This window comes from Nasonia vitripennis, chromosome 1 (assembly GCF_009193385.2).
Source record: "Nasonia vitripennis strain AsymCx chromosome 1, Nvit_psr_1.1, whole genome shotgun sequence".
In the NCBI taxonomy this organism is placed as follows: Eukaryota; Metazoa; Arthropoda; class Insecta; order Hymenoptera; family Pteromalidae; genus Nasonia; species Nasonia vitripennis.
The window spans coordinates 22,589,565-22,611,408 of NC_045757.1; the positions used below are offsets into that span (position 1 = coordinate 22,589,565).

Here is a 21,844-nt window from a genome sequence, read left to right on the forward strand (position 1 = left end):
AATTAAGATTCACTATTCAAGTCGATAAGTGATCTAATCGACTTCTATCGACCTTTTCCAACAGGGTAATCATGCAAAATTTGTACATTCATTAAACAATATATGTTTGATAATAATGCTGTTATTTTTATTAAATATAATTATGTTACATTAATCGTATTTCGTTTTATTCAAAATGTTTTAAATAAAATAATTTCTAATTGAATGTCGTGAAAAATAATTTATTTTAGGTTTACATTATACATATAACTTACATAAGATCATATTCTATGAAACGAAGAAAGAATACAATCTTTATAGTCAACATAAAGGAGTATTTTTTGTTTAATTTTTGTTGCACGACTACTTTGGCGGCTTCTTGCGCTATTATTCATAGTACAGTTATAACTCTATAACTCTTATTTCAAACTTTCAAAAAGTTGTATTACGAAAATGAATATAAATTCTTTTTAATGATTTAAATTTTACTTCATATCGATCAACGATTTATCATTCATTATTATTCATGTGAATATTGATGGATAAATACAATAATTAGCTTCATTCTATACGATTTTTTGAAACACTCTCAGGAGGCCGAATGTTTCTTCCTACATTACAATAACTAATTGGCCTCTGACAAAAAAGTGTTATATAGGTTTTCGTCTCGATTTTACCTCCAGAATCGATTCCCGCATTCAGATTTTGAAAATTATGAATTTTTTCGTAATTTGTTTAAATAATTTGTTATAAACAATTGCAAATGACATAAGAAAAAATACGTATATTTTATTTTTCATTTATGCAAAGGATAGCACAGTTTGTTTGTCGCCATCTCAACCAGTCTTAGCATGGGCTTTAATAATTTACATACCATGATAAATATTTTATGTTAATACCAAATATTTTTTTGGCACAGCGTTAAGCGCGTAATTGCAATGAAAATATATAAAAATAAAAAAACTGTTTAAGTATCTAACAGTAAAAATAACTAATACTTTCGTTTTGATTTGAAATCTTACATTAATTAAACTTTTTTTCGTTAAAGATCACAGTAAACCTTAGAATTATTTTTTTTTTTTTTTGAAAATCTAAATTATCAGTTGTATCATATACGCTTTCTTGCTACGCTTTTTCCTCTTTCTTGACTTCGTAAATCTCTGTTTTTTTTTAGATAAAATATGAGTTGAACCTTTCAAAATTTTAGCCTTTTCCTCAGGCGGAGGAAAAGGCCTCTTCCTCCTCTTTGAAGTTCCAAGAAATCATTGAATATACTTACAAAAATTTCAAATTAGTAAACTAAATAACAAAAATAGTAATGTCCAATAAAAATTATTTATATTACTTAACAAATTTAGTTGAATTCGTTTTACTGGCGACCTATTTGGTATATTTATATGTACTTTCTTTAAATCGAGAGCTCTATTTGCCAAATCTCTAGCTGTCCACAGTTTCATTATGATTTCTCTCAAAAACACATTAGGCTTTTCTGTCTGCAACATTCTCCATGCATCTGGTCTTACAGTTTTTCTTCGCCGAGGTAAAGCTAAAAATAAAATACAATAATTAATTATATTGTTATGTAAACAAATTTTCTACTCTACGTGCGTATAATAATAAACGAAATCAGATTTTTATTTAATATTATTCCGTTTTGCTTTATAATAATCAATTGAATCAATGATGAATTTACTTAGAAATTTATTGTTCATTGAGTAGTTCTCTTCTGGTATAGGTTCGTTATCCACATCTGGTTGATTATGTTCATTTTCTTCTGCGTTTGATTCATTAAGTGCATCTTCTTCTGCGTTCGATTGATTATGTATATTTTCTTCTAGGTTTCGTTGACCATTTTCTTCTAGTACAGGTTCTCCGTTATCGTTATGATTCTGTCTCCCTGGTAAAATTCTGGTAAACCAGCATTGCTATGGTTGTTACGTAAAGTTGAGAAAGCCAAAGGATCTAAATAAATAAATATATGTTAACGTTTTTACCGGGGTTGGCATTTAAAAATATAAATATTTAAATTAGTTTACCTGCTTCATAGTTACTTGCTAAATCATCGGTCTCATCATTGCTATCATAAAATGTTAATGAATGCCTTAGCTTACTAAGCTGGTTGATAATTGAACATCCACGTTTGTTTACAATCTTCTTTTTCTTAATGATTTTCATTTTCTACAAATTTATAAACAATAATAAATTGTATGAAAAGAGTTTATTATGTTATAAACTTTAATGATTGAAATAATCATTACGAGCAACATTATAGCGTTGCTCGTAGTTATTAATTCAATCAATAAAGTTTAAAAATACAACGAGCATTAGAGTCTTTGATTATTATTTATCATATTATTTTTTTCAGAGTTTAAAGGGAATTCGTCTCCTTAAATTACTGAAAAATTCAGTCAACAAAAATATCTAAACTTTTGTAAGAAAGTCATTAGTCAAATAAAATACAATTTTTCAAAAATATACCTTAGTTTGTGGTACATCACTTTCTTGTTCACTCGTTTCTAGTTCATCTGCATATTCTTCATTCGTCTCGTTATCATAACTTGTACTTGGAATGTCATCTTTATGAAGCCGAGCAAATTTTGGTCGAGTACTCTCTAATTCCTCTACTTCATCAAGTCCACCTGATATATTTAAACAAAAGACAACGTATGTAATAAAATTTAACTTATAATATATGGCCAAATAAATTTGAATAAACTTACAGGCTAAATCAGCTATTTGAATTTTTAAGATGACTCCTTTCAGATTTTTCTCATCCTGGTACTTAGCTTTGTAAACTTTAGTTCGATCAAAGTCCTTCCTGTGCTTCGGCTTATTATTTTCAAATTCTATGATGTTATCAATTGGTATAGTTTCAATGAAATCATCTGTTAAATATTTTACACGAGCATGTGTAAACTCTCTCGTAACCTCTGCAGCCATCATCTATTGGATGATACAAATTAATTATATTTAATCCACGTATCTCTGTTGAAAATACATGCATATTTTTTGTATGTATCTTCAGTACGTACTAAAACATGTAATTTGCCTGTTAATGTGTATTATAAATATATGCTGATTTTGGACTATTTTAAATATAATGAATATAAATATGTGTTATAGTATAGTGTTACTATCCTAATGGTACTCTCATTTATGGACTGCGATCAAATACTTATATTTATATTCAATATATTAAAAATAGTCAGTCCAAAATCAGCACATACGCATTACCAGGCAAAATACTTGTTTTTAGTACGTATACTGAAGATACGTACAAAAAATACGTAGACGCTGTTATGTCCCTTAGACAAACTCATAACAATAATTAATGAAAAAGAGTCTATTCCAAGTAGACATATATACATATAGATAGACATATATTATGCTTTACAAAACTTACTGAGTCTTTGTTGATAAAAAAAATAGCTTGCTGATAAATTTCACTTTACATTGCTCTTCACAATGCACTTTCATTAACATAGTTCTGTATCTAATTTTTTACATAATTATATATATATATATATATATATATATATAAAATTATGTAAAAAATTAGAAACACAGATATATATATATATATATATATATATATATATGTGTGTGTGCGTGTGTGTGCGTGCGCGTGTGTGTGTGTACACACACTTAATATATTTTTATACATATTTTAGAAAAAAAATCTATTGATAATAATTAATATGGATAGAAAGAAAAAGAGATTTCTAGATGATGAAAGTGCACCAATATCAAAATATATGAAGTATAAAATTAGAAAATTTGACAAAGAAGAGAGTGCTTACAATGAGGTTATTGTTTAAAGTGTTTATTTTATATGTTATTTCATAGTGTAATTTGTCAATAACAATATAAACACTTTTCATTATACTTTTTAGGTATTAACATCAGTTGATGAATCTCATATTACAATTAATGGCACAAAAGAGTTAATATCTTCGATCGAACCATTCTATACTAGTATAACAAATACTTCAATAACACCAGATAATTCACTGGCAAATGGATTACAATCGATTTATATCATGAATCATCGGAGGTATAGGTCCAATATTTCATAAAATCTTTATTGTGTTTTCAATTTTTAATTCTTAAAATATTATTTTGAATATGTTTTAGGCTTTTAAAGATTCAACATTGCAATTAGCAACGCTTGATAAAAACTCAGATTCTGAAAACTTTTTATCACAGGAATACTCATGGAAAGATTTAATGGATCAATCTTTTGTTGTAAGTAATTACTTGAAATTATGTTTCCCATTACTGCTACAGAATATGTATTTAGAACTAGTGCAGTCGCTGCGCTGAACTAACTGGCTAGTTAATTTTTAATTGGGACAGAATCCCTCGTAGAAAATTAGGCAGTGAAATTGGCGTATTCATTAGTCACTGCCCAGTACGCACTGGCTAGGTTAAAATAGCATCACTTGCAAAGGTCTGCTAAATAATGTATATAAATATATCATGCATACAATAAAAAGAATGAAATATTTTATTAAGAAGATAGTACCCTGCTGAAAATATTTACATGAAATTTTACATAAAATTATATATAAAGATTTCAAACTTTTTCATGTAACATTTCACATGTATCAACGAAAATGCAAAACTGTACGTCAAATTTTACATAAAATTTATAATAAAGATCTTTACAAAGACATAGTTAAAAGTTTTTCGCCTGATTATATGCATTGCATCTTAGCTGGTGTTGCTAAACAATACACTGAGTATATAATAAGTTATATGTCAACCAACGACTATGAAACTTTAAATAGTTTGTTTTCAAAAATAAAAGTTTCACATCAATTAGGCCGGTTAGCTAGACCCTTATCAAGATCGAGGAAATTGGAAATCACGTAAGTGGGAAAATTGGGTTTTATTTTATAGTGTACCGTTATTTACTCTTGTATTAAAATGTAAAACGCGATTGCGACATTGGCAATTACTAACAGCATCTTTACATATAGCCCTTCAAACTAAAATAACGTATGCAGAATTAAATCATTTGAATGATATGTTATGTACATTTGTATCTGAGGCCGAAAATCTTTATACTTTAACCTCTATGACGTATAATACTCATCAATTATTGCATATAGTTGATAGTATAGCAAATTGGGGTCCTTTATGGGCACATTCGTCATTTTGCTTTGAATCCGCCAACTATTATTTGCTTCGTGCTATTAAATGTGGAAAAGGTGTTACAACAAGTTGTACAACAAATAATAAGATTTATTAATCTCGAACGATATGTAAAAATGTTAGAAAAAATTGTATATCCAAATACTACGTCAAGAATAGAAATTTTTTACAAATATATTAACGTTCCTCATACTAAAAAAGTTTTTAAATTAACAAATATTACTTATTTAGGCAAAGAGAATAGCATTGATCAATGTGAATGTGAACAATTTTCTACTTCAATAACAACGAAAAATTTTTTTAGAATGATCATAAATGGTACGTTATACATGTCATAAAAAAAAATTAATGCACGTTCATGCAATTGTTATGCACAACTCGTTAATGGGCAGTTTATAAAACTTGACAGTTTTTTGGTAGACGTTGAAAGAAAATGTAAAATAACTCTTTATCAATTAATTAATGCAACATGTTATGTTAATTCTAATGCTATTAAAGAAATCACAAGTATTAATGATGAAATATTATCAGTGGAAAGTAGTCAAATTTATAGAATTGCAACTTTTATACAAATACGAAAAAAAATGTATATAATAGCGACACCGAATTTGTTTTTTTATTAATTATTGAATCACCAATGCTTTTAAATGTATAGTATGTTATAAATAAATATTTTGTACAAAGGTATTTACAATTTTTTTTTTTTTTTTTACATGGCATTTGGAACTCGAAAGTTCATCGCCTCATCTACGCAAGCCTTCCACGCTGCCCTATCTTGTGTCAACCCCACCCAAGATGCACCTCTCCGATCGACACCCACCCGTCCTATTTCTACTAGATCCGCTTTTACGTTGTCCTCCCATCTACGTCTAGGTCTACCTAGAGGTCGCGTTACCATCGGCCTGCCCTTCATGACACGCGCTGCCGTACGGTCGCCTCCCATTCTCGCTACGTGCCCTGCCCATCCCAATCTGCGCGATTTTATTATTCTGTTAATATTTGGTGACGCGTACAGATTGTGTAACTCATCATTGTGTAGTCTCCTCCATTCCCCGGTTTCCTCATCTTTCTTCGGCCCGTATATTTTTCGCAAGACTTTATTTTCAAATACCCTAAAACGGTTGTCCGCCTGCTTAGTGAGAGCCCACGTTTCGCACCCGTACAGAACCACCGGCAGTATTATCGTCCTGTATATTCTTATTTTAACGTTTTTAGACAACAGCCTCGACTTAAGTAAATTACTCACGGCGTAGAAGCAAGCATTACCCGAATGGAGTCTCTTATTTATTTCGACATTAATCTCGTTTCTATCATTTATGGTCGTACCCAGATACCTGAATTCGCTAACCTTTTCAAAAATAAAATTCCCAACTCTGAGATCTTCCTCCCCTCTGCAGATGCCTAGCTTATCCACAATCATGTACTTTGTTTTTGATTCACTCACTTCTAACCCTGTATACTCCACCGCTTTTATGAGGATTTCCGCGTTTCTTGCTACCGTTTCCCTACAATCCCCCAGTATATCCAAATCATCTGCGTAGCCTAGTATCTGCGTTGTTCCATTAAGCGTTGCGCCCAGCTGGCTAACCTGCATTTTTCTAACGGTATACTCTAACGTTAAGTTGAACAGCACCGTAGAGTGCCCATCCCCTTGTTTTAAACCATCGCGTATCATGAAGGGTTCTGATACATTACCGCCTACTCGGACCTTTCCCGTGCTTCCGTTCAGACATATTTGAATTAATCTCACGAGTTTTTTCGGTACACCGAGAAGTACTAGAATTTGATACATTTTGCTTCGCTTAATAGAGTCGTACGCTTTTTTAAAATCTATAAATAATTGGTGTATGGTTTCGCAAAATTCCCACTTTTTCTCTAACAACTGTCTTATGGTAAACATTTGATCGCTCGTCGATCTGTTGCGCCGAAATCCGTACTGATAATCTCCTACTATATCTTCCGCGAATGGAGTGAGTCTAGCTTGTATTACGTTTGACAGAACTTTGTAGCACGTTGCTAAAAGTGAAATACCTCTATAGTTATTGCAGTCTGTCTTATCCCCCTTTTTAAAAATCGGTATAATGATAGATTCCTTCCAATTTTCGGGTATTGTTTCATTTTTCCAGATGGCACATACTAGTTTATAGATTTTGAAAGTGAGCTCGACGCCCCCATATTTGAGTAAATCAGCTGGTATAGAGTAATTTCCCGCGGCTTTGTTATTTTTTAGTTTTTTAATCGCGGCCTCTACTTCTTGGTAGCTCGGTTCCTCAACGTGGGGTTCAGCAGTGTGAATTTCGTCCCCTAATTCTTCGCTATTTTCGTGCACGTTTAATAATTTATCGAAATAATTTTTCCACAGCGACAGTAATTCGTTGTCATTTGTTACAAGGTCCCCGTTTTCGTCCTTCATCAATTGCGCTCTACTCCTAAAACCCTTTCTGATGGCGTTAATCCCTCTGTACATTTCGCGGGGGTTATTTTCCTTATTGTTAGTTTCTATTCTCCTAATAAGATTCTTTTGATACTCCCGCTTCTTATTTCTGTAGATCGCGCTCGTCTGTTTCCTTACGTTAGAATACTCTTCTACGGTCCTATCGCTTCTATTTTGTAAGCTATCTAATTTAGCCTTTTTGCGCCTTTCAAACCAGAGTTCGCACTCTTCGCCAAACCATGGTTTGCTCTTTGGCCTTTTCTTTTTAACCAGTACTTTGTTCGCGGCCTCTTTTACCGTTTTTTCGATGTCCCCCCATAAGCTATTCGGTTCGTCATTCCCCTCCGGCGATGTGTTTGCTTCTTCAAGTGCCTGAAACCTGTTATTAATTTCTATCTGGTACCTAATTCGCTCTGTTCTATCTCGTAGTTTCTCAATATCGAAGCTTTCTACCTTGTTTGCTCGCTTACTATTTTGATTTGCTACTAGTCTAGCTCTTAATTTGGCTACTACTAGGAAGTGGTCCGAGTCGCTATCTGCCCCTCTGTAAGCCCTTACGTCAAGAACATTAGTATGTCTTTTTTCAATGAGGAAATGATCAATTTGGTTCTGTGTGGCCCCGTCCGGCGATGTCCACGTTGCCTTGTGTATGTTCTTGTGCTTAAAACACGTAGTTTTGATTATAAGATCTTTTGCCGCCGCGAAATTTATGACCCTAATACTGTTATCATTGCTAGCTTCGTGCAGGCTTTCCTTACCTATAGTAGGCCTAAACATTTCCTCCCTACCTATTTTAGCATTGAAATCGCCTAATACTATTCTTGTGTCGTAAGACGCGAACTGGTCAATTACCTGCTCTAAAGTTTCGTAATAGAGATCCTTAGCTTCTTCTTCTTTGTCCTCCGTAGGACAGTGTACATTAATAAATACATATCTATACCATTCACCTTCGATAATGATGTACGAGAGCCTATCATTGACGGATTTGAAACTTTTAACCGAATGTATGATGCTTTTGCTTACGAGAAATCCGGTGCCTAGAGATCCCCACTCCCGGCCCCATACAGGTACGTGAAGTTACCCGATGCTAGAACTCCGCCATCTAGCCACCGCGATTCCTGTATTGCTACCAAATCTAGATTGTACCTATCAGCTTCCTTTACGAGTTCTTTAAACGCACCTGCTCTGTATAGACTGCGAACATTCCAAGTTCCGACCCTTAAGTCCCTTTTGGTTCGGATTTGATTTTTTTGAGCCATGATGTTATGTTAAACCCGCGCGCTTCGGATCCTGTTCCGATCGCAGGTGAGTCCACCGTTCTAGAGGTGATAACCCCCATACCTCTCTAGAACTAAGTATGAGAGCTTTCCAACTTTGACGAGGACAGTGTCAATTCGTCGTCAGACACACTACGGTTTCATTCTCGCATCCTAACGCCCCCCTGCAAGGCAGTGCGCCTGCGCTGGCATTGTTACCGCGTAAGACCAGGTGACGAATCATTCTACACATCCCCTTTCGGGGCAGTTGTCATCGCTCCCGCATCCTCCTCGGCAGCAGGATTTTTGCCCATTTTTGTAATGTGCGATGAAAGAGATAGATTGAGAGATAAGAGATAATGTGAAGTGTTTTTGTTGTTGTGGTGCTTGCGTAGTGTTTCTAGATGAATGCGTTCGACAGTGTGGGCTCATCACACCCACGCCTGTTCCTATCGGCTGTCCGCGGCTGCTTATTCAATTTATTCGCAGCTAACCTCTTTCTCAGGGGCTGTTCCTCTATCTGCAACCTAAGGACGCGCTGTGTAGTGGTGATAGGCACCCACCCGTCCGATCTGGACGACAACGCCCAAGACCCGCTTAGGGTAACGGCATTGTAACAGAAGGTATTTACAAATAAGAAAAAAAATTTTGTAAAATAAATCTGTATATAAAGCATAGAACAAAATCGTTATTTTATTATTATACTATCATAATTAGATTTTATAACAATGTAATATTCATTACAATAATTATTAAGATAATTATAATTTTTAATGATGAAAAAATAGAAAATAAATATTATTAATATTTGGATTCATGTTATTTTGCAAAATCGCGTATTTTGACACATGTTTTTTCACGTGTAATATTGTAAAATTTTTACATACAAAATTTTGCCTATTCACGTGTTTTATTACATGTCTTTTTACGTGTTTTATCACATGTTTTTTACGTATTTTATTATACTCATAATCACGTGTTAAATTATATATCAAATCGGTTTGAAATAATCATATGATTTACCATATGATTACATTTGCAATTTGATATTTGATAGAATATATGTTTATACATGTAATAAAACACGTAATAAAACATGTGATTAGACATGTGATTAGATATGTGATTTACCATATGTATATTTTTAGTAGGGCAATACAGTGCATATAACCATAATATCAAGTATATGATATAATATATCACACGACAAATACAGGAGATGTTTCATTTTCAGACTTTATTACTGGCTATCTTGGACACACATGTAGTATCTGTTCCCTTATATACTTAAGATTTAATTTAAAGATTAATGCCAGTGAGTAGTATTGAAATTTACACATGTGTATATAGGGTTAGGTTGCCACTCTTAGCAAACATATTATTAAACTTACTTTAACTATCGATTGACTTTGAATATAGATCATTGAGGTAGTTTTTTATTGATTGTTATCTTTCTTCGTGCTTTCGTGAAACAATTATTGCTTGATCTAAGGCAGTTCTACATTTTCTCGAGTTTTTGAATGCTCTAACGGAATGTTATTTGCAGAATGCAATATGCGTGTGTGTTTACCGTAAGCAAGAAATTCTATTTGATGTAAAAGTAGGTAAATAAAAAAACATTATTCTATAAATGGGTAGATTTATTAATGTCGTCGCAAACGTTTGACTACACAAGTCTCAAGTAATGCAATTTATAAAACTAAAGTATCAGAAAATTTCAACTAAACACAATCATCTCCAATATTTACAAAAACAGCTAACACATTCACGCTGGTATTGAAACCACTTCAAACTATTGTATGGCTGACGCTAAGTTTTAATGGTGGTAGGAGTAGTGCGTGTTGATGGCCAGAGGTTCGTGGTGCGAGATCGGCTTCCTGTGGACAGTGGCGTGGAACCCGATGTGTTTGCCAGCGGTGTAGTGGACAATGCGTTTGTGTCCATCAGCGTCGATGAGTGAGTAGCTGCCGTGGACGGTGTCTCCGTCTCGTTCCTCGTGCTGGCTCTTGATGTCTCCAGTGTGCGAGTCGTGCACTTCGTAGGCGAACTTGTACTTGGGGTGGTGGTCGTAGTGGTCTTCCTCGACCTGGTGCTCCGACAACTGGGCAACGCCGAGGCCGTGGTAAGATTCCGGCAGAATAGCGGCGTTAGCCACGGCTGCCACGAGGGCCGAAAAGATGATGAACTACGAGGAAGAAAATAATATTACAATTGATCGAATCGCATTAGCGATTTGAAACTGTGACTCTTTCAAAGATCGAAATCGGAGATTTTCTCTCGGTGCGAAACTCACCTTGAAAGCCATGTCTGCCTGTTTGTCGATCTGGAATGCGACTGATGCTGATTGGAATGGATTTTGGTCTTTATATACTGCTGTTGCCTGAGCTCGTAATGCATGTGCCCGAAATTCTTTCGCAAGTGGGTCCACTTGCACTCGAAAGGTGCAGCCGATTGTATAGCCGAAAAACGGCGCGAGAGCGGAAAAAAGAAAAGGAAGGAAGTCTGCGTTCACGTAATAAACGTAACGCCATACGTAACTCGACCTTCCCCGAGAGTTATTTAATCCCTTAAAATTCGTATTACTCAACTTTAATCTTTCGTTATTTCTATATTATAGATCAAAACAAATGTTTATTGAATCACAATAGCGTACAGCGTACAATATAGAAAGCTGATTTACAATGTTCGACTGCAAAAAGTACTTTTCAGCAATAATTATATTAAAGCGGGCATCGAAATATTATGTATTTTTAAAATCACATTTAGTATTTGATATACTTTACTATATTATAATTACATTGAATTTTTTATTTTTGTTCATGTTTTTAACAGAATCATAAATGCCGCTGAATAATTTTCAATTTCAGTATCATCGAAAACGACATTATTGTCTATTATCCAATGTTTGTAAGGTATTTGTGTGAGTATTGAGTATTCCATTTTACGGGCAATCGATTGATCATTATTTGATGTGAAAATTCCAGCAAGAAGGGATATCTAAAGATAGACGTTACAGCGGATTATAAAATTGCAGCATTAGAGACAGACATAAAAGCAGCGCATATACTAAACGAAATTATAGATATTAAATTGTTATACTTGACCTTCATATTTGTGGCTGCTCTGCTACAAGCATCAAGTAGGCCTTTTTCGATTCCTTTATTTTTGTAAGAAGGATGTACGCAAATAACATAGATGCATAAATACGTATCATGACCCGTAGATTCGTAAATGTTTGCTTGTTTAACCAAAGCGCCTTTTAATCGCATCATCGCTTCCAGAGCTTCTCCAGTAAATATCTGTTAAATAAGCGAATATTATGAAAGACAATGGTAAGATTTTATTTCTCACTCTAAGAATATAAATTCAACATATGCTATTATATTAAAATGACAGAAGCTATATTAAATAACATTGTTATATAACCTTTCTAATGAAATTTCTTAAATTTAAGTGATCAATATAAAAGAGATTTGATCCAAGCCATGATAATATGGAATAACATACCTGCACACGACTATAGGTATTACTTTTGTAGAGAAAGCTGTTGATTCTAGTTATGGCAACTCCGATTATGCGTCCAGACTTAGCACTAATAGCGATCAGGCTTGTTGTGTCCTTCAGCCATATTCTTATTAAATCCAAATAACCACTTACCGATGCAGAATCTTTGAGTAATTTAATAGATTTGCACATAGGTTCTTCGCGAAAATAGTGATGCTGTTTTTATATATAAATATAGATATACTATGTATAATAATGTGTATATTAAGTATAGTACAATAAAGCAAAGTATGTGTATATATGTAAATGATAAATTATGTGTGTATATGCTATGTATATTAAGTACAATTTTATGGATTCAATAAATGCAGAAAGATTTAACTTTAATTAGTGTAAGAACTTCTTCATGTTGATTATCTCGTATATCTTGAATTTTAAATTTTGATTGCAAAGTCCAAGTGATTGGAGCTGTTATTTTCGTCTCAATAGCAACAGCCACATCATCTGCAGGTCTTTCCATTTTCATTAAGTTAGTTAATTAGTAAATTTTCAAGTTTATCAACTATCTACAAATATTCAATACGCGTAATTGCTGACACTTAAAAAAAATTTTAAAAACGTACAAGTTCCGGTGACAAATACGAAGTTCATTTCTTATATAACCTAAAGCATGAACAGCTTCGCACTAAATTCTTCCACTGACATCAATTTGTTTAAAAGAAGATCGTCGCTGTTTAAACCTACATTGGACGATGATGATGTTTTGAAACAGTCGTTATCCGCGTTTATACAGTCACATCGAGAGCAAGAACTTACAGTTTCGGATGCGCCAATTACGTGGGAAAGACTTTCAACAGGATATAGAATTGTTGATTTTCAGGTTGATAGAACAGAGGAACTTCTAGAACTTTTAAAAGTATTATAAAAAAACTATTAAAATTTGAAAGAAAATAACTTCTAATAATATTTTGAATTATATTTTCCAGGTACATTACTTTTGTTCTAATCATTCATGCGCATCATCAACTTTATACATCGATTCTAATACGATAAATAAATATCAAAAATTTATTCTAGATTTAATATCTAATAGTAATAGTTTTTGTGCAATAGAAGAAGGCACTGGAGAAATCGTTGGAGTAGCCATGACAAAGATTACGTTAACAGAAGAAGACAATTATGAAGAAGAAAATGTAAGCACTACCAATGTTGTTTAGGACTATTGTTAACAATATTTTATTATTATACCTATCTATAGCAGTACGATAATTTTTTAGCGGGTTTTAACAAGTAAAGATGTGTTCAACGTTTTAAAGCTAGAAAAAGCACTTTTGAAAGAAGCCAAGTCGAACAAAAAATATCAATTTGACAAGTATTGCTGTATCCATGTTGTATGCGTTAAACCTAAATATTATGGAAAAGGAATTGGCACTTCATTAGTTCGAGCTTGTTTATCGAAAGCTCAGGAACAGCAATGCCCTCTATGCATTGGAATATTTTCCGCAGGACCAAGTCAAACTATTGGTATACACGAATATTATTGCTTCCAAATATAATAAGAACGATTGTTAAATTACTATATTAACAAAATTGTGCCTGTTCTTTCTTTTTAATTTGTCAATAATATAAGGTTTGATAAGAATCTATGGTTTCAGCGCAAAGATTTGGTTTCGAAATTTTAGCAAAAATGCCATGGATTAACGTGAAAACATCTAAAAACAAAAACAACCATCCGCACGTGGAATCTTCCCTTTTAGAAAACAGCTTTGTTACGTGTATGGGTTTATTGCTTCCGCCAAATAAGGATATTAATAGGATTTCAAATAAATCTAAAGATGAATCTACGTATGGGCAAAATACATCATGAAAATTTGAAAATGTGTACATGTAAATTATTAAATATTTTGAGAACGTATAATTTATTATTTTAAATTTTCATATACACGATCACGATTATTAACAATCAATTATTATTAAATTCGAAAACTGACTTCGTGTTAATAAATAAATTCTTGATAAATAAAACGTAATACATAAACAATTGTTTCATTTTCGATCAACGATTTAATGAACATTTTGAACATATCGCTCTTCTGTCAAAGTAAATGTATAAAAAATTTTAATTCTTTTATCCATGCGTGCGATTGCAAATCATTTATATTTACATGTATAAATTTTAATATAAAATTCATAATTATTGCACTCCTATTTTTAACTGAATATTTTGTCAGTCACGCTAATCTGCATGTTAATTAATTCTACATTATAATTAATTAAAATCAATAATAATATATAGCACCATTTCTTATATGTGATTCAACAAATATGAAGAATTGTCTGAGTATCATTCAAAGCTCATCTCTGATTGGTTTATACTGATACGTAACGCCATCTATATCACGAATCGATGGCATCAGATCACTCCAGAATTTCAATCGTTCTGGGAAAAGATTCTTGGACATATGGATATCTTTAGAGTTGCCAATATTGAGATATTCCAAAGCCGGTGTGTGTACTGGTTTCCATTTAGTTGGTGTATCAGGAGTTATTTCAGGTGTGGGATTTCTGAAACATACGAAATTTCTTTAGAAATTTCTTTTTCTCAATGTTATTATAGTTTTTGACGACTTTTGTAGGTATTATACACAGAACAGATAACCATGACTCAGACTTTTAGGCTGACATGCCAGCATACAGTGTATCACATTCTATACAGCCAGTATTAATTATTCATATTATATGTTTCTCAAACTTTCAGAATGTTCATAAATTAATCATGTGATATGCAATAAAATATCTACAGATGTATTTTATAAACCAATAGGGGATAAAACAACCAGATAAGAAACAAAAATACATTTGTTCAAAGATTTTAAATATTATGATATGATATATGTATTAACATTAAAATCATAGTAGTCAACTATTATATAATTTTATAGCACTACTGCGTGGCTTCAATCTGTTTTTAAGACACGCTTATCTGTGGCATCTCGCTACACTCGGGTGCTTTGACCCCACGGTGCCAGAAAGAACCGCTTACGCCATGGATAAGCGTGTCTTGTCGGATTTAAGGCAGGCACTGCTATAAAATATTGTATACGATACGCGTGTCTCCAGTGACATTTTCTGGTTAACTCGCCGTGCCAGAAAATGCCACTAGTATCATAGTGTACTATATTAGACACTGAATAATGTCTTGAAAATTTTTGCGAGTATAATATATCGTAGAGACATTTTTATGTAAAACAAATTATTTATCACTATAGTGAAATACAACTTATATCATAGCATTTTTATATGTGATGGTAACATCTGAATTTTAAACACGTACCCAGATTTGGCGAAATTGTACCAAAGAGCCGTGACAATGTCGATGATTCGGTTATCTTCCTTACTAAGTGGAATGTCTTGGAAAAGCTGCTCGCCTACCGGGAATAGATATTGTAATTCATCTGCGTGAGAGACTCCGTAATCTTCTGTGGGGTCACCGAAAATTCGACTGAACGAAGCACTTCCTCTGTATGAGAAGTAATAGTAGTAAATCGGCGAGGAGAACAACTTCAGGTGATCACGTACAGCTTCATCGGCGGCATAGTTAAACCAGGCATCGGAGTACATCTTTTGAAAAGAATTTATTTTAAATCATGCATCCATCATTAATTATAACTCGTGATGTGTAAATAAGAAACTTACATTGATAACTTCATATTTAGTCGACTTGTCTAAAGGTTTATCACCAAAATAAAATTCACGAATCGCTTTCGATACATTTTTGTAGTTTTGCTGTGGGCATGTATCTTCAAATAACAAAGTTGTTGGTGCGAGATTCTCAAAATCTTTATCCAGACGTTTTATTAATTCACCATTGTTTAATCCGTAAAGCCCTGGAGAATTAAAAAAAATCAGTATTGAATATTAAATAATTCACTTTGTTAATTCTCTTATTAGACTTACCAGGTACTCTGAGAGTACCCTCGTGAGAAGTGATTCCTGTCATCCAAGTAATGTCACTAAGTCTGCCATTCTTCAAGGAAATTGCTGGATCCTCTTTCAAAAATGCTCCTGGATGATCTGGTTCAATAACAGGTCTAAACGGTATCATGGGACAGTAGTCGAACACCTGCAAACGTTGCAAAATTAGCCTCGAAATTCCAGACGTAATTACGGTTGCGTGCATACAGAACAGTAATCTGTCCGTAAGCATTAATTAATTAAATGTGTATTTTTACAGTACGAGCGAGAGAAAGTTGTGAAATGATGCAAGATCATCAATAATTTTATCATAATACTGAAGATCACGTGAAATTCACTGTGGACTTTACAAGTACGTCGCGGGTCATATAATAAAGTAGCTTTTGCTACAATTATGGTATGTACTGCAAAAATAAGATATTTAAAAAAAATTATACGTATAATACATGCACATTTTCTAGAATTTTTGATCGACGACAAGAAAATCGTCACCAGCAGGAATGAACAATAAATGAACAAAGCTAGTTCACAGTAGCAGAAGCAGTATAAAGCACATTGCTACTATAGAGAATTCAATCATTGCATTTCGCAATGATAGAATGTCCTTAATTTACACAAGGCTCTCCGTAGCTAGCTGATGGATGGTTTCAACAGTAAATAGTAAATAATTCCCCCATAATGATCTATCTCTACGTCGAGCGCCAGAGTTTTTACGAGCTCTTGCAGGAAGGTGGAAATAGCTGCTGGCAATGACTCCAGCGAACTGCATCGAACGCGCATGCAATACTTGAGCTGCATTTAGCGGATGTGGATTGGTTAATTGATGTATGTGTGAAATTGGTATCAGTTGCATGTATGCGTATCACTCGGCATGTTTCACTAAGGATTAACGTCGCTATAAACAAACAACTGGCAGCGACATTTCGTTTCTGCGTGCTTGGTCAATTTCGCAGATTTGCTCTAACAGGCGTTATGAGCGAGTGGTTTGCTCACGCATAACGAAGTCCATCAAAATTCTTGCTCAACGACTTTCGCAATGCTTTTATGGCTGATATGACTAGATGCATTCGCGTGATGATTGCATACGGATATTACACGGAATACCTTTGTTTTAGAACGTGAAGATGTTGGAAGAAAAATGCCGTTTTCTCGTTCTTTGAATATGTCCGAGAAAAAATTTAATTTCAGCACGTATATTTGAATTGTTTCACCTTGGAAGCGTAGTAAAATTCTATATATAAGTAAGGAAGTCTTGGCTTTTATTGAATGCACTTATATTTATATAGTTATTGAATTATTAATAGTAAGTATAATGGGCTATATTTTCAAACCGTTATTTTGTCATTCATATTACGCGATGGGCTCATTCATATTTATGAAAAGAATTAACAATCATCACATGATTATCTCATTAACCGTTATTTCTTTTTACTTATAAATGATGTAGGTGAGCTATTTCGCACACTTTGAAATTCAATTCGAAGATTACCGCTCAAGCAACGCGATCATACACTCTAAATCAGAAAAATAATTGACATTAAATGTCCAAGGGCGCAACAAATTCAAAATCAAATGTTCCCCCCATCTGTAGCGTCAGTAGGCATATAGCAGAATCGAAAAATAGAAACCGGTTAGATCTACCAGGCACGCGCGCTTAAAGTTATACTAATTGAGTTTCAGTATGACTAAAGTTATAAAATCAGTACCATACAGTATAAATAGAATAAAGTAACGCAACGAAGCCTACATGTCATCTCCGGAATTCACGCTCTCTGTTGCATCAAAGACATATGCGCGCAAGGCGTGCAATCTTGGTCGATATATCGCTATACGTGCAATCAGCAAAATCATTCGATACATATAAGCCGGTTTTTTGTTTACGCTTTTTGTGTCTGCCGTATACACTTGCAACTAATGACGCGGAAACATGATTTATTCGTCATGAGAATTTAAGAAGCGCATACAAAATGACCAGAAGAATCCTGTACGGTTTACTGCAGGAATTCAAACCAATTATGAGCCGTGGCATCGTATACGCGCGCACTGGAAGTTTGTTCTGTTTTCAAAGGAATTTACGCGGAAAGTTTTCCTGGGTAACTGGAAATCTACTCGATTTCCAATTTACCGATCGTTATCCGTTTATGCAAGGAAAAATGTTAATTTTTTTCTTAGTTTCGCAGAGACTACTGCCGTTCGGAGCTGAGAGTATACAATTCCAGATGATAAATCGCTCGCGTACAGGCTATTCGTCTACTAATTTAAGAAAATCACCTCACCCGATATACAAAGTTTCCAGAGAAGTTGTTGATTATACGCTGTCTGGCACCAACGCTGCATAAATTAAGCATAAGCAATCTCCTCGTTTTCAAAGCAGCGCGTGCGATAAATATTATTCCCAGCCCGTAAACTCGTTGGATAAAACGAGAAAAAACAGTAGATATTTTACAATCCACCCATCATAAAGTGGGCACTCCTACGTGTGCCCCGCAAAATTTTTGCGACTCGCAGATTATCGAGAGTTACAATAAGTGCGCGCGATTAATTGAACGAGCTCACCTGGAAGGCGCGATCGGTGCCGATGATGTCGACGGCCTCTTTGGTGCGTAGGCAGTCGACGAGTTTGCGCGAATCGTCCTTCGGGCAGCCCAGCAACTCGGCCACCCGCTGGGCCTTCTTCCTCGCGAGGCCTGGCCGAGTCAGGGCCCACGGACACAGGGCCGTGCCGCTCTGAGATATGCCGCGCTGGAAGAGACCTGGCAAACTGGTCTTAATTACGCTACGCACACACTTTTACGTCGTGTTTCCGCGCGGATGTCCAAGTTCGAGTAGAGACAGTGGCGTAACGATTTGCATCGGATTATTATCTCGGATCGGTGTAATTGATCAAGCTAATCAGGATCTCGTAACCAGATTTCGCTGTACAGTGTGGAATCGACGAGCATAAACGATTTCAATGAGAATTCAACCGCATCTTGCTGCGTGATGTAAGTTTCTTTCCATATTTACTCCGCTGGAACATCAATTATCGAAAAATCCGATCCGATTGTGTAAATTGCAATGCTGTCGTTCCATTATCTCAATTAGCGCGCAGTTAGCAATTTTAATATCACAGTGGTACTTATAGCGCGCACAGCTGCGGCGCTAGCTTTTCAAAGCTTTTTGCGAGCCAGTTTCGCACGAGCGATTCGATTTGCAATGCTAATGTTCGTAAGGCAAAATAAGTTCGAAAAGCGAAACGAGTACCGAGCGAGGCAAAAAGCCGCGAGTCTCGGTCTGAAAAAATCGGGAAACCCGAAAGTGCTCATAGACATATATGATATATATTATAGTGGCGCATTCGTACCTCTTGACAGGGGGCTTGTCATGTGATAGTGCACGGCGACTCCGCCGGCGCTCTCGCCGAACAGCGTCACGCGGTTCGGGTCCCCGCCGAAGTCCGCGATGTTCTCGTGGACCCAGCGGATCGCCTGCGCCTGGTCTTTCATGCCGTTGTTGCCAGGCGTCACAAGGTCCTCCGTGCTCAGGAATCCGAGTGGTCCCAACCTTGATAGCCGATCGTTAGCATTTGCATTTTATGAACGATGTATTATGTGTTATATGTATATACCCTACAGGCTGGTCCGCGCGTACGTCTTTTTCCCACTGGGAAATTAATTCTTAAACTAGTTCTGAGACGTGCGGATGGTATTTTTTATCTCGATGCTACTGATAGCGTTGCAAAGTATATTTGGACAAGTATGCGTATAGATTGAGAAGAAAAAAACTGGTTCTCGATCGTAAGAAAAAATTTACCTGTAATTGACGGTGACCAGAATAACATCGTGATCGAGCAAAAATTTAGGTCCATAAAACTCGGAGTGTCCGGCTCCGGTAACCCAGCCGCCGCCGTGGAACCAAACCATGACAGGATAGGCGCCGTAATTTGCCTCGTTTCTACCGGGAAGCTTAGGCGTGTGGACGTTCAGATACAAGCAATCTTCGATTCCAACTATTTCCTCCTGGTGCGTGTATATGTTTCTCTGAGTGCAGATGTTCGCATCTTCCTTGGCCGATCGGACACCGGCCCAGGCGGCAGCCGGTTTCGGAGGCTGAAACATTAGCGCTAATTAGCTCTCGAGAAAAGAACATCATGCCATTAGTTTTTCTACCTCCACGCGTGTCTGGGTATACACATATATTTCACAATTATTATAAAGTCTCTCATTTGTGATAAAAACGGAATGTAGCCGAAAAATTCTAGCCACTTTCTTCACTTAAAAGAAAAAATAATAGTTGACTATGTCTACCGTAAAAATAAGGAATTCTACTCTGATTTTTATTGTTTCATCATAAAACGTAAGAGCACATAGCTGGTAAGCATTCTCGACGTAACGTTGCATTTTCATGCATCATTGCATTTAGCTGTAAGTTGAAATAAATCCTGCATATAATATCGTAATCGTCATTTTACAAGGACCGTTAGCTATGATAACGAAATAACACTGGCAACAGAAAGTCGGATTAAAGTAGACGGTAGGAAATAGGAAGTATTTGATGCACTTGCTTGCTGCTGGTGAATAACCTCGAATAAAAAAATAAGGAAACTTGAAATCATATTTCATAATTCAAAAGTTAAAATTACAAGAATCTGCAGTTTTAAATATATGCGCAGGTAAACGTTTTTGAAATCGAACAATTGAAATTATGCAAAACTTCATTGTAGAACTTCATGCACCGTCAATTTTCATTTCGTTATTCTAACCTCTTGTTTCTAGCGCGTATTTTTTAAACGAAAAGTAAAATTTTAATGTATTGTTTTACCTCGAAACGAAGTTCGCTTATAGGTGGCAAAGCGTACGGTATTCCTCGAAAGCCATAAAACTCTCTTCCTTTCCGACTTTTCATAACAGTACCTTCCAATGTGCCATTTTTTATATGCGCCAGCGGCTTGTAAGCTAGCGCACTATCCGCTAGCAAAAATGTGCCCAACAAGAGGTACAAAAATCCTCTCATGGTTTGCAAAATCAACTGAAAATAAAAATGAATTCGAATCACTAACAATCGACAAGTGCCACTTTAATCGACATTCCGCGTTTACTAAAATGCAATAGTCGCATGATTTCGTACACAAATACGATGTTGAGTAAAATAAAAATTCACTTTGGAAGTATAAAATATCCGTGTTTTATTATTAAAAAATAAATTGCAAACGTGAGTACTTCTTGCTGCGCCGGAGAGATACGTGTACTCCCCGCGATGTCAGGAGTGAGACTGCGAGTGACTCTGGAAAGCTTACGCATAGGTGGATGGTGGTGGTATGAGAATATTGGCCGATATTCGTGCATGAAATTATTTCGCAAAAAATTGTTTAATTCCAATCGTATAAATCTTTACTTTTTTTTTTATCAACATCCGTGAGTGGTTGAATATCTGATGAACATTTGAAATTATAAACATTCTTGCTGATTTTACAATTGTTTCAATACATCCAGGGTATCATTAAATAGGCTATTTATTAATTACATTCAATCATATTATATTCTCAATAGCTGAAAAGCGA

The 21,844-nt window shown here is 34.9% G+C and overlaps 3 protein-coding genes across 8 annotated transcripts; 1 reads left to right on the forward strand and 2 right to left on the reverse strand.

Moving 5' to 3' along the window:
• Nucleotides 1-10,448: 10,448 nt before the first annotated feature.
• CPR47 (cuticular protein RR-2 family member 47) lies at nt 10,449-13,250 on the reverse strand. Of its 5 annotated transcripts, XM_032598339.1 has the most exons (6): nt 13,147-13,237; nt 12,954-13,070; nt 12,713-12,842; nt 12,334-12,546; nt 11,931-12,125; nt 11,438-11,823 (listed from the first exon to the last, which is right to left on the reverse strand). In XM_032598339.1, exons 4-6 carry the CDS (start codon nt 12,520-12,522, stop codon nt 11,644-11,646), a joined length of 564 nt encoding a protein of 187 aa, XP_032454230.1. In that variant the 5' UTR covers nt 12,523-12,546; nt 12,713-12,842; nt 12,954-13,070; nt 13,147-13,237; the 3' UTR covers nt 11,438-11,643. The 5 variants fall into 5 exon arrangements, with proteins under 5 accessions (XP_016844574.1, NP_001166259.1, XP_032454230.1 ...); XM_016989085.3 differs by adding an exon at nt 10,449-11,011 and having other exon boundaries at nt 11,120-11,823; nt 12,713-13,250; XM_016989084.3 differs by having other exon boundaries at nt 12,954-13,231.
• On the forward strand, nt 12,804-14,373 carry LOC103317479. Its single transcript, XM_032595972.1, has 4 exons — nt 12,804-13,246; nt 13,317-13,523; nt 13,608-13,854; nt 13,986-14,373. Exons 1-4 carry the CDS (start codon nt 13,001-13,003, stop codon nt 14,195-14,197), a joined length of 912 nt encoding a protein of 303 aa, XP_032451863.1. The 5' UTR covers nt 12,804-13,000; the 3' UTR covers nt 14,198-14,373.
• On the reverse strand, nt 13,282-21,607 carry LOC100114099 (carboxylesterase clade F, member 2). 2 transcript variants are annotated; one of them, XM_001599205.6, is made up of 9 exons: nt 21,504-21,607; nt 21,106-21,312; nt 20,098-20,393; nt 19,649-19,848; nt 18,862-19,058; nt 16,288-16,453; nt 16,027-16,217; nt 15,665-15,951; nt 13,282-14,895 (listed from the first exon to the last, which is right to left on the reverse strand). In XM_001599205.6, exons 1-9 carry the CDS (start codon nt 21,582-21,584, stop codon nt 14,679-14,681), a joined length of 1,842 nt encoding a protein of 613 aa, XP_001599255.3. In that variant the 5' UTR covers nt 21,585-21,607; the 3' UTR covers nt 13,282-14,678. The 2 variants fall into 2 exon arrangements, with proteins under 2 accessions (XP_001599255.3, XP_003427935.1); XM_003427887.5 differs by having other exon boundaries at nt 21,412-21,593.
• Between the last annotated feature and the right edge of the window lie 237 nt (nt 21,608-21,844).

Coding starts and splice junctions, on each gene's coding strand:
- LOC103317479 (XM_032595972.1), top strand. CDS start 13,001: ATGAACAGCTTCGCACTAAATTCTTCCACTGACATCAATTTGTTTAAA. Junction 13,524..13,607: donor ACAATTATGAAGAAGAAAAT/GTAAGCACTACC, acceptor ATAATTTTTTAG/CGGGTTTTAACAAGTAAAGA. Junction 13,855..13,985: donor AGGACCAAGTCAAACTATTG/GTATACACGAAT, acceptor CTATGGTTTCAG/CGCAAAGATTTGGTTTCGAA.
- CPR47 (XM_003427883.4), bottom strand. CDS start 12,856: ATGAAAATGGAAAGACCTGCAGATGATGTGGCTGTTGCTATTGAGACG. Junction 12,547..12,712: donor AAGTTCTTACACTAATTAAA/GTTAAATCTTTC, acceptor ATATAAAAACAG/CATCACTATTTTCGCGAAGA. Junction 12,126..12,333: donor ATACCTATAGTCGTGTGCAG/GTATGTTATTCC, acceptor CTTATTTAACAG/ATATTTACTGGAGAAGCTCT.
- LOC100114099 (XM_001599205.6), bottom strand. CDS start 21,584: ATGCGTAAGCTTTCCAGAGTCACTCGCAGTCTCACTCCTGACATCGCG. Junction 20,394..21,105: donor TAAGCGAACTTCGTTTCGAG/GTAAAACAATAC, acceptor CTAATGTTTCAG/CCTCCGAAACCGGCTGCCGC. Junction 19,849..20,097: donor CTGGTCACCGTCAATTACAG/GTAAATTTTTTC, acceptor TCGGCTATCAAG/GTTGGGACCACTCGGATTCC.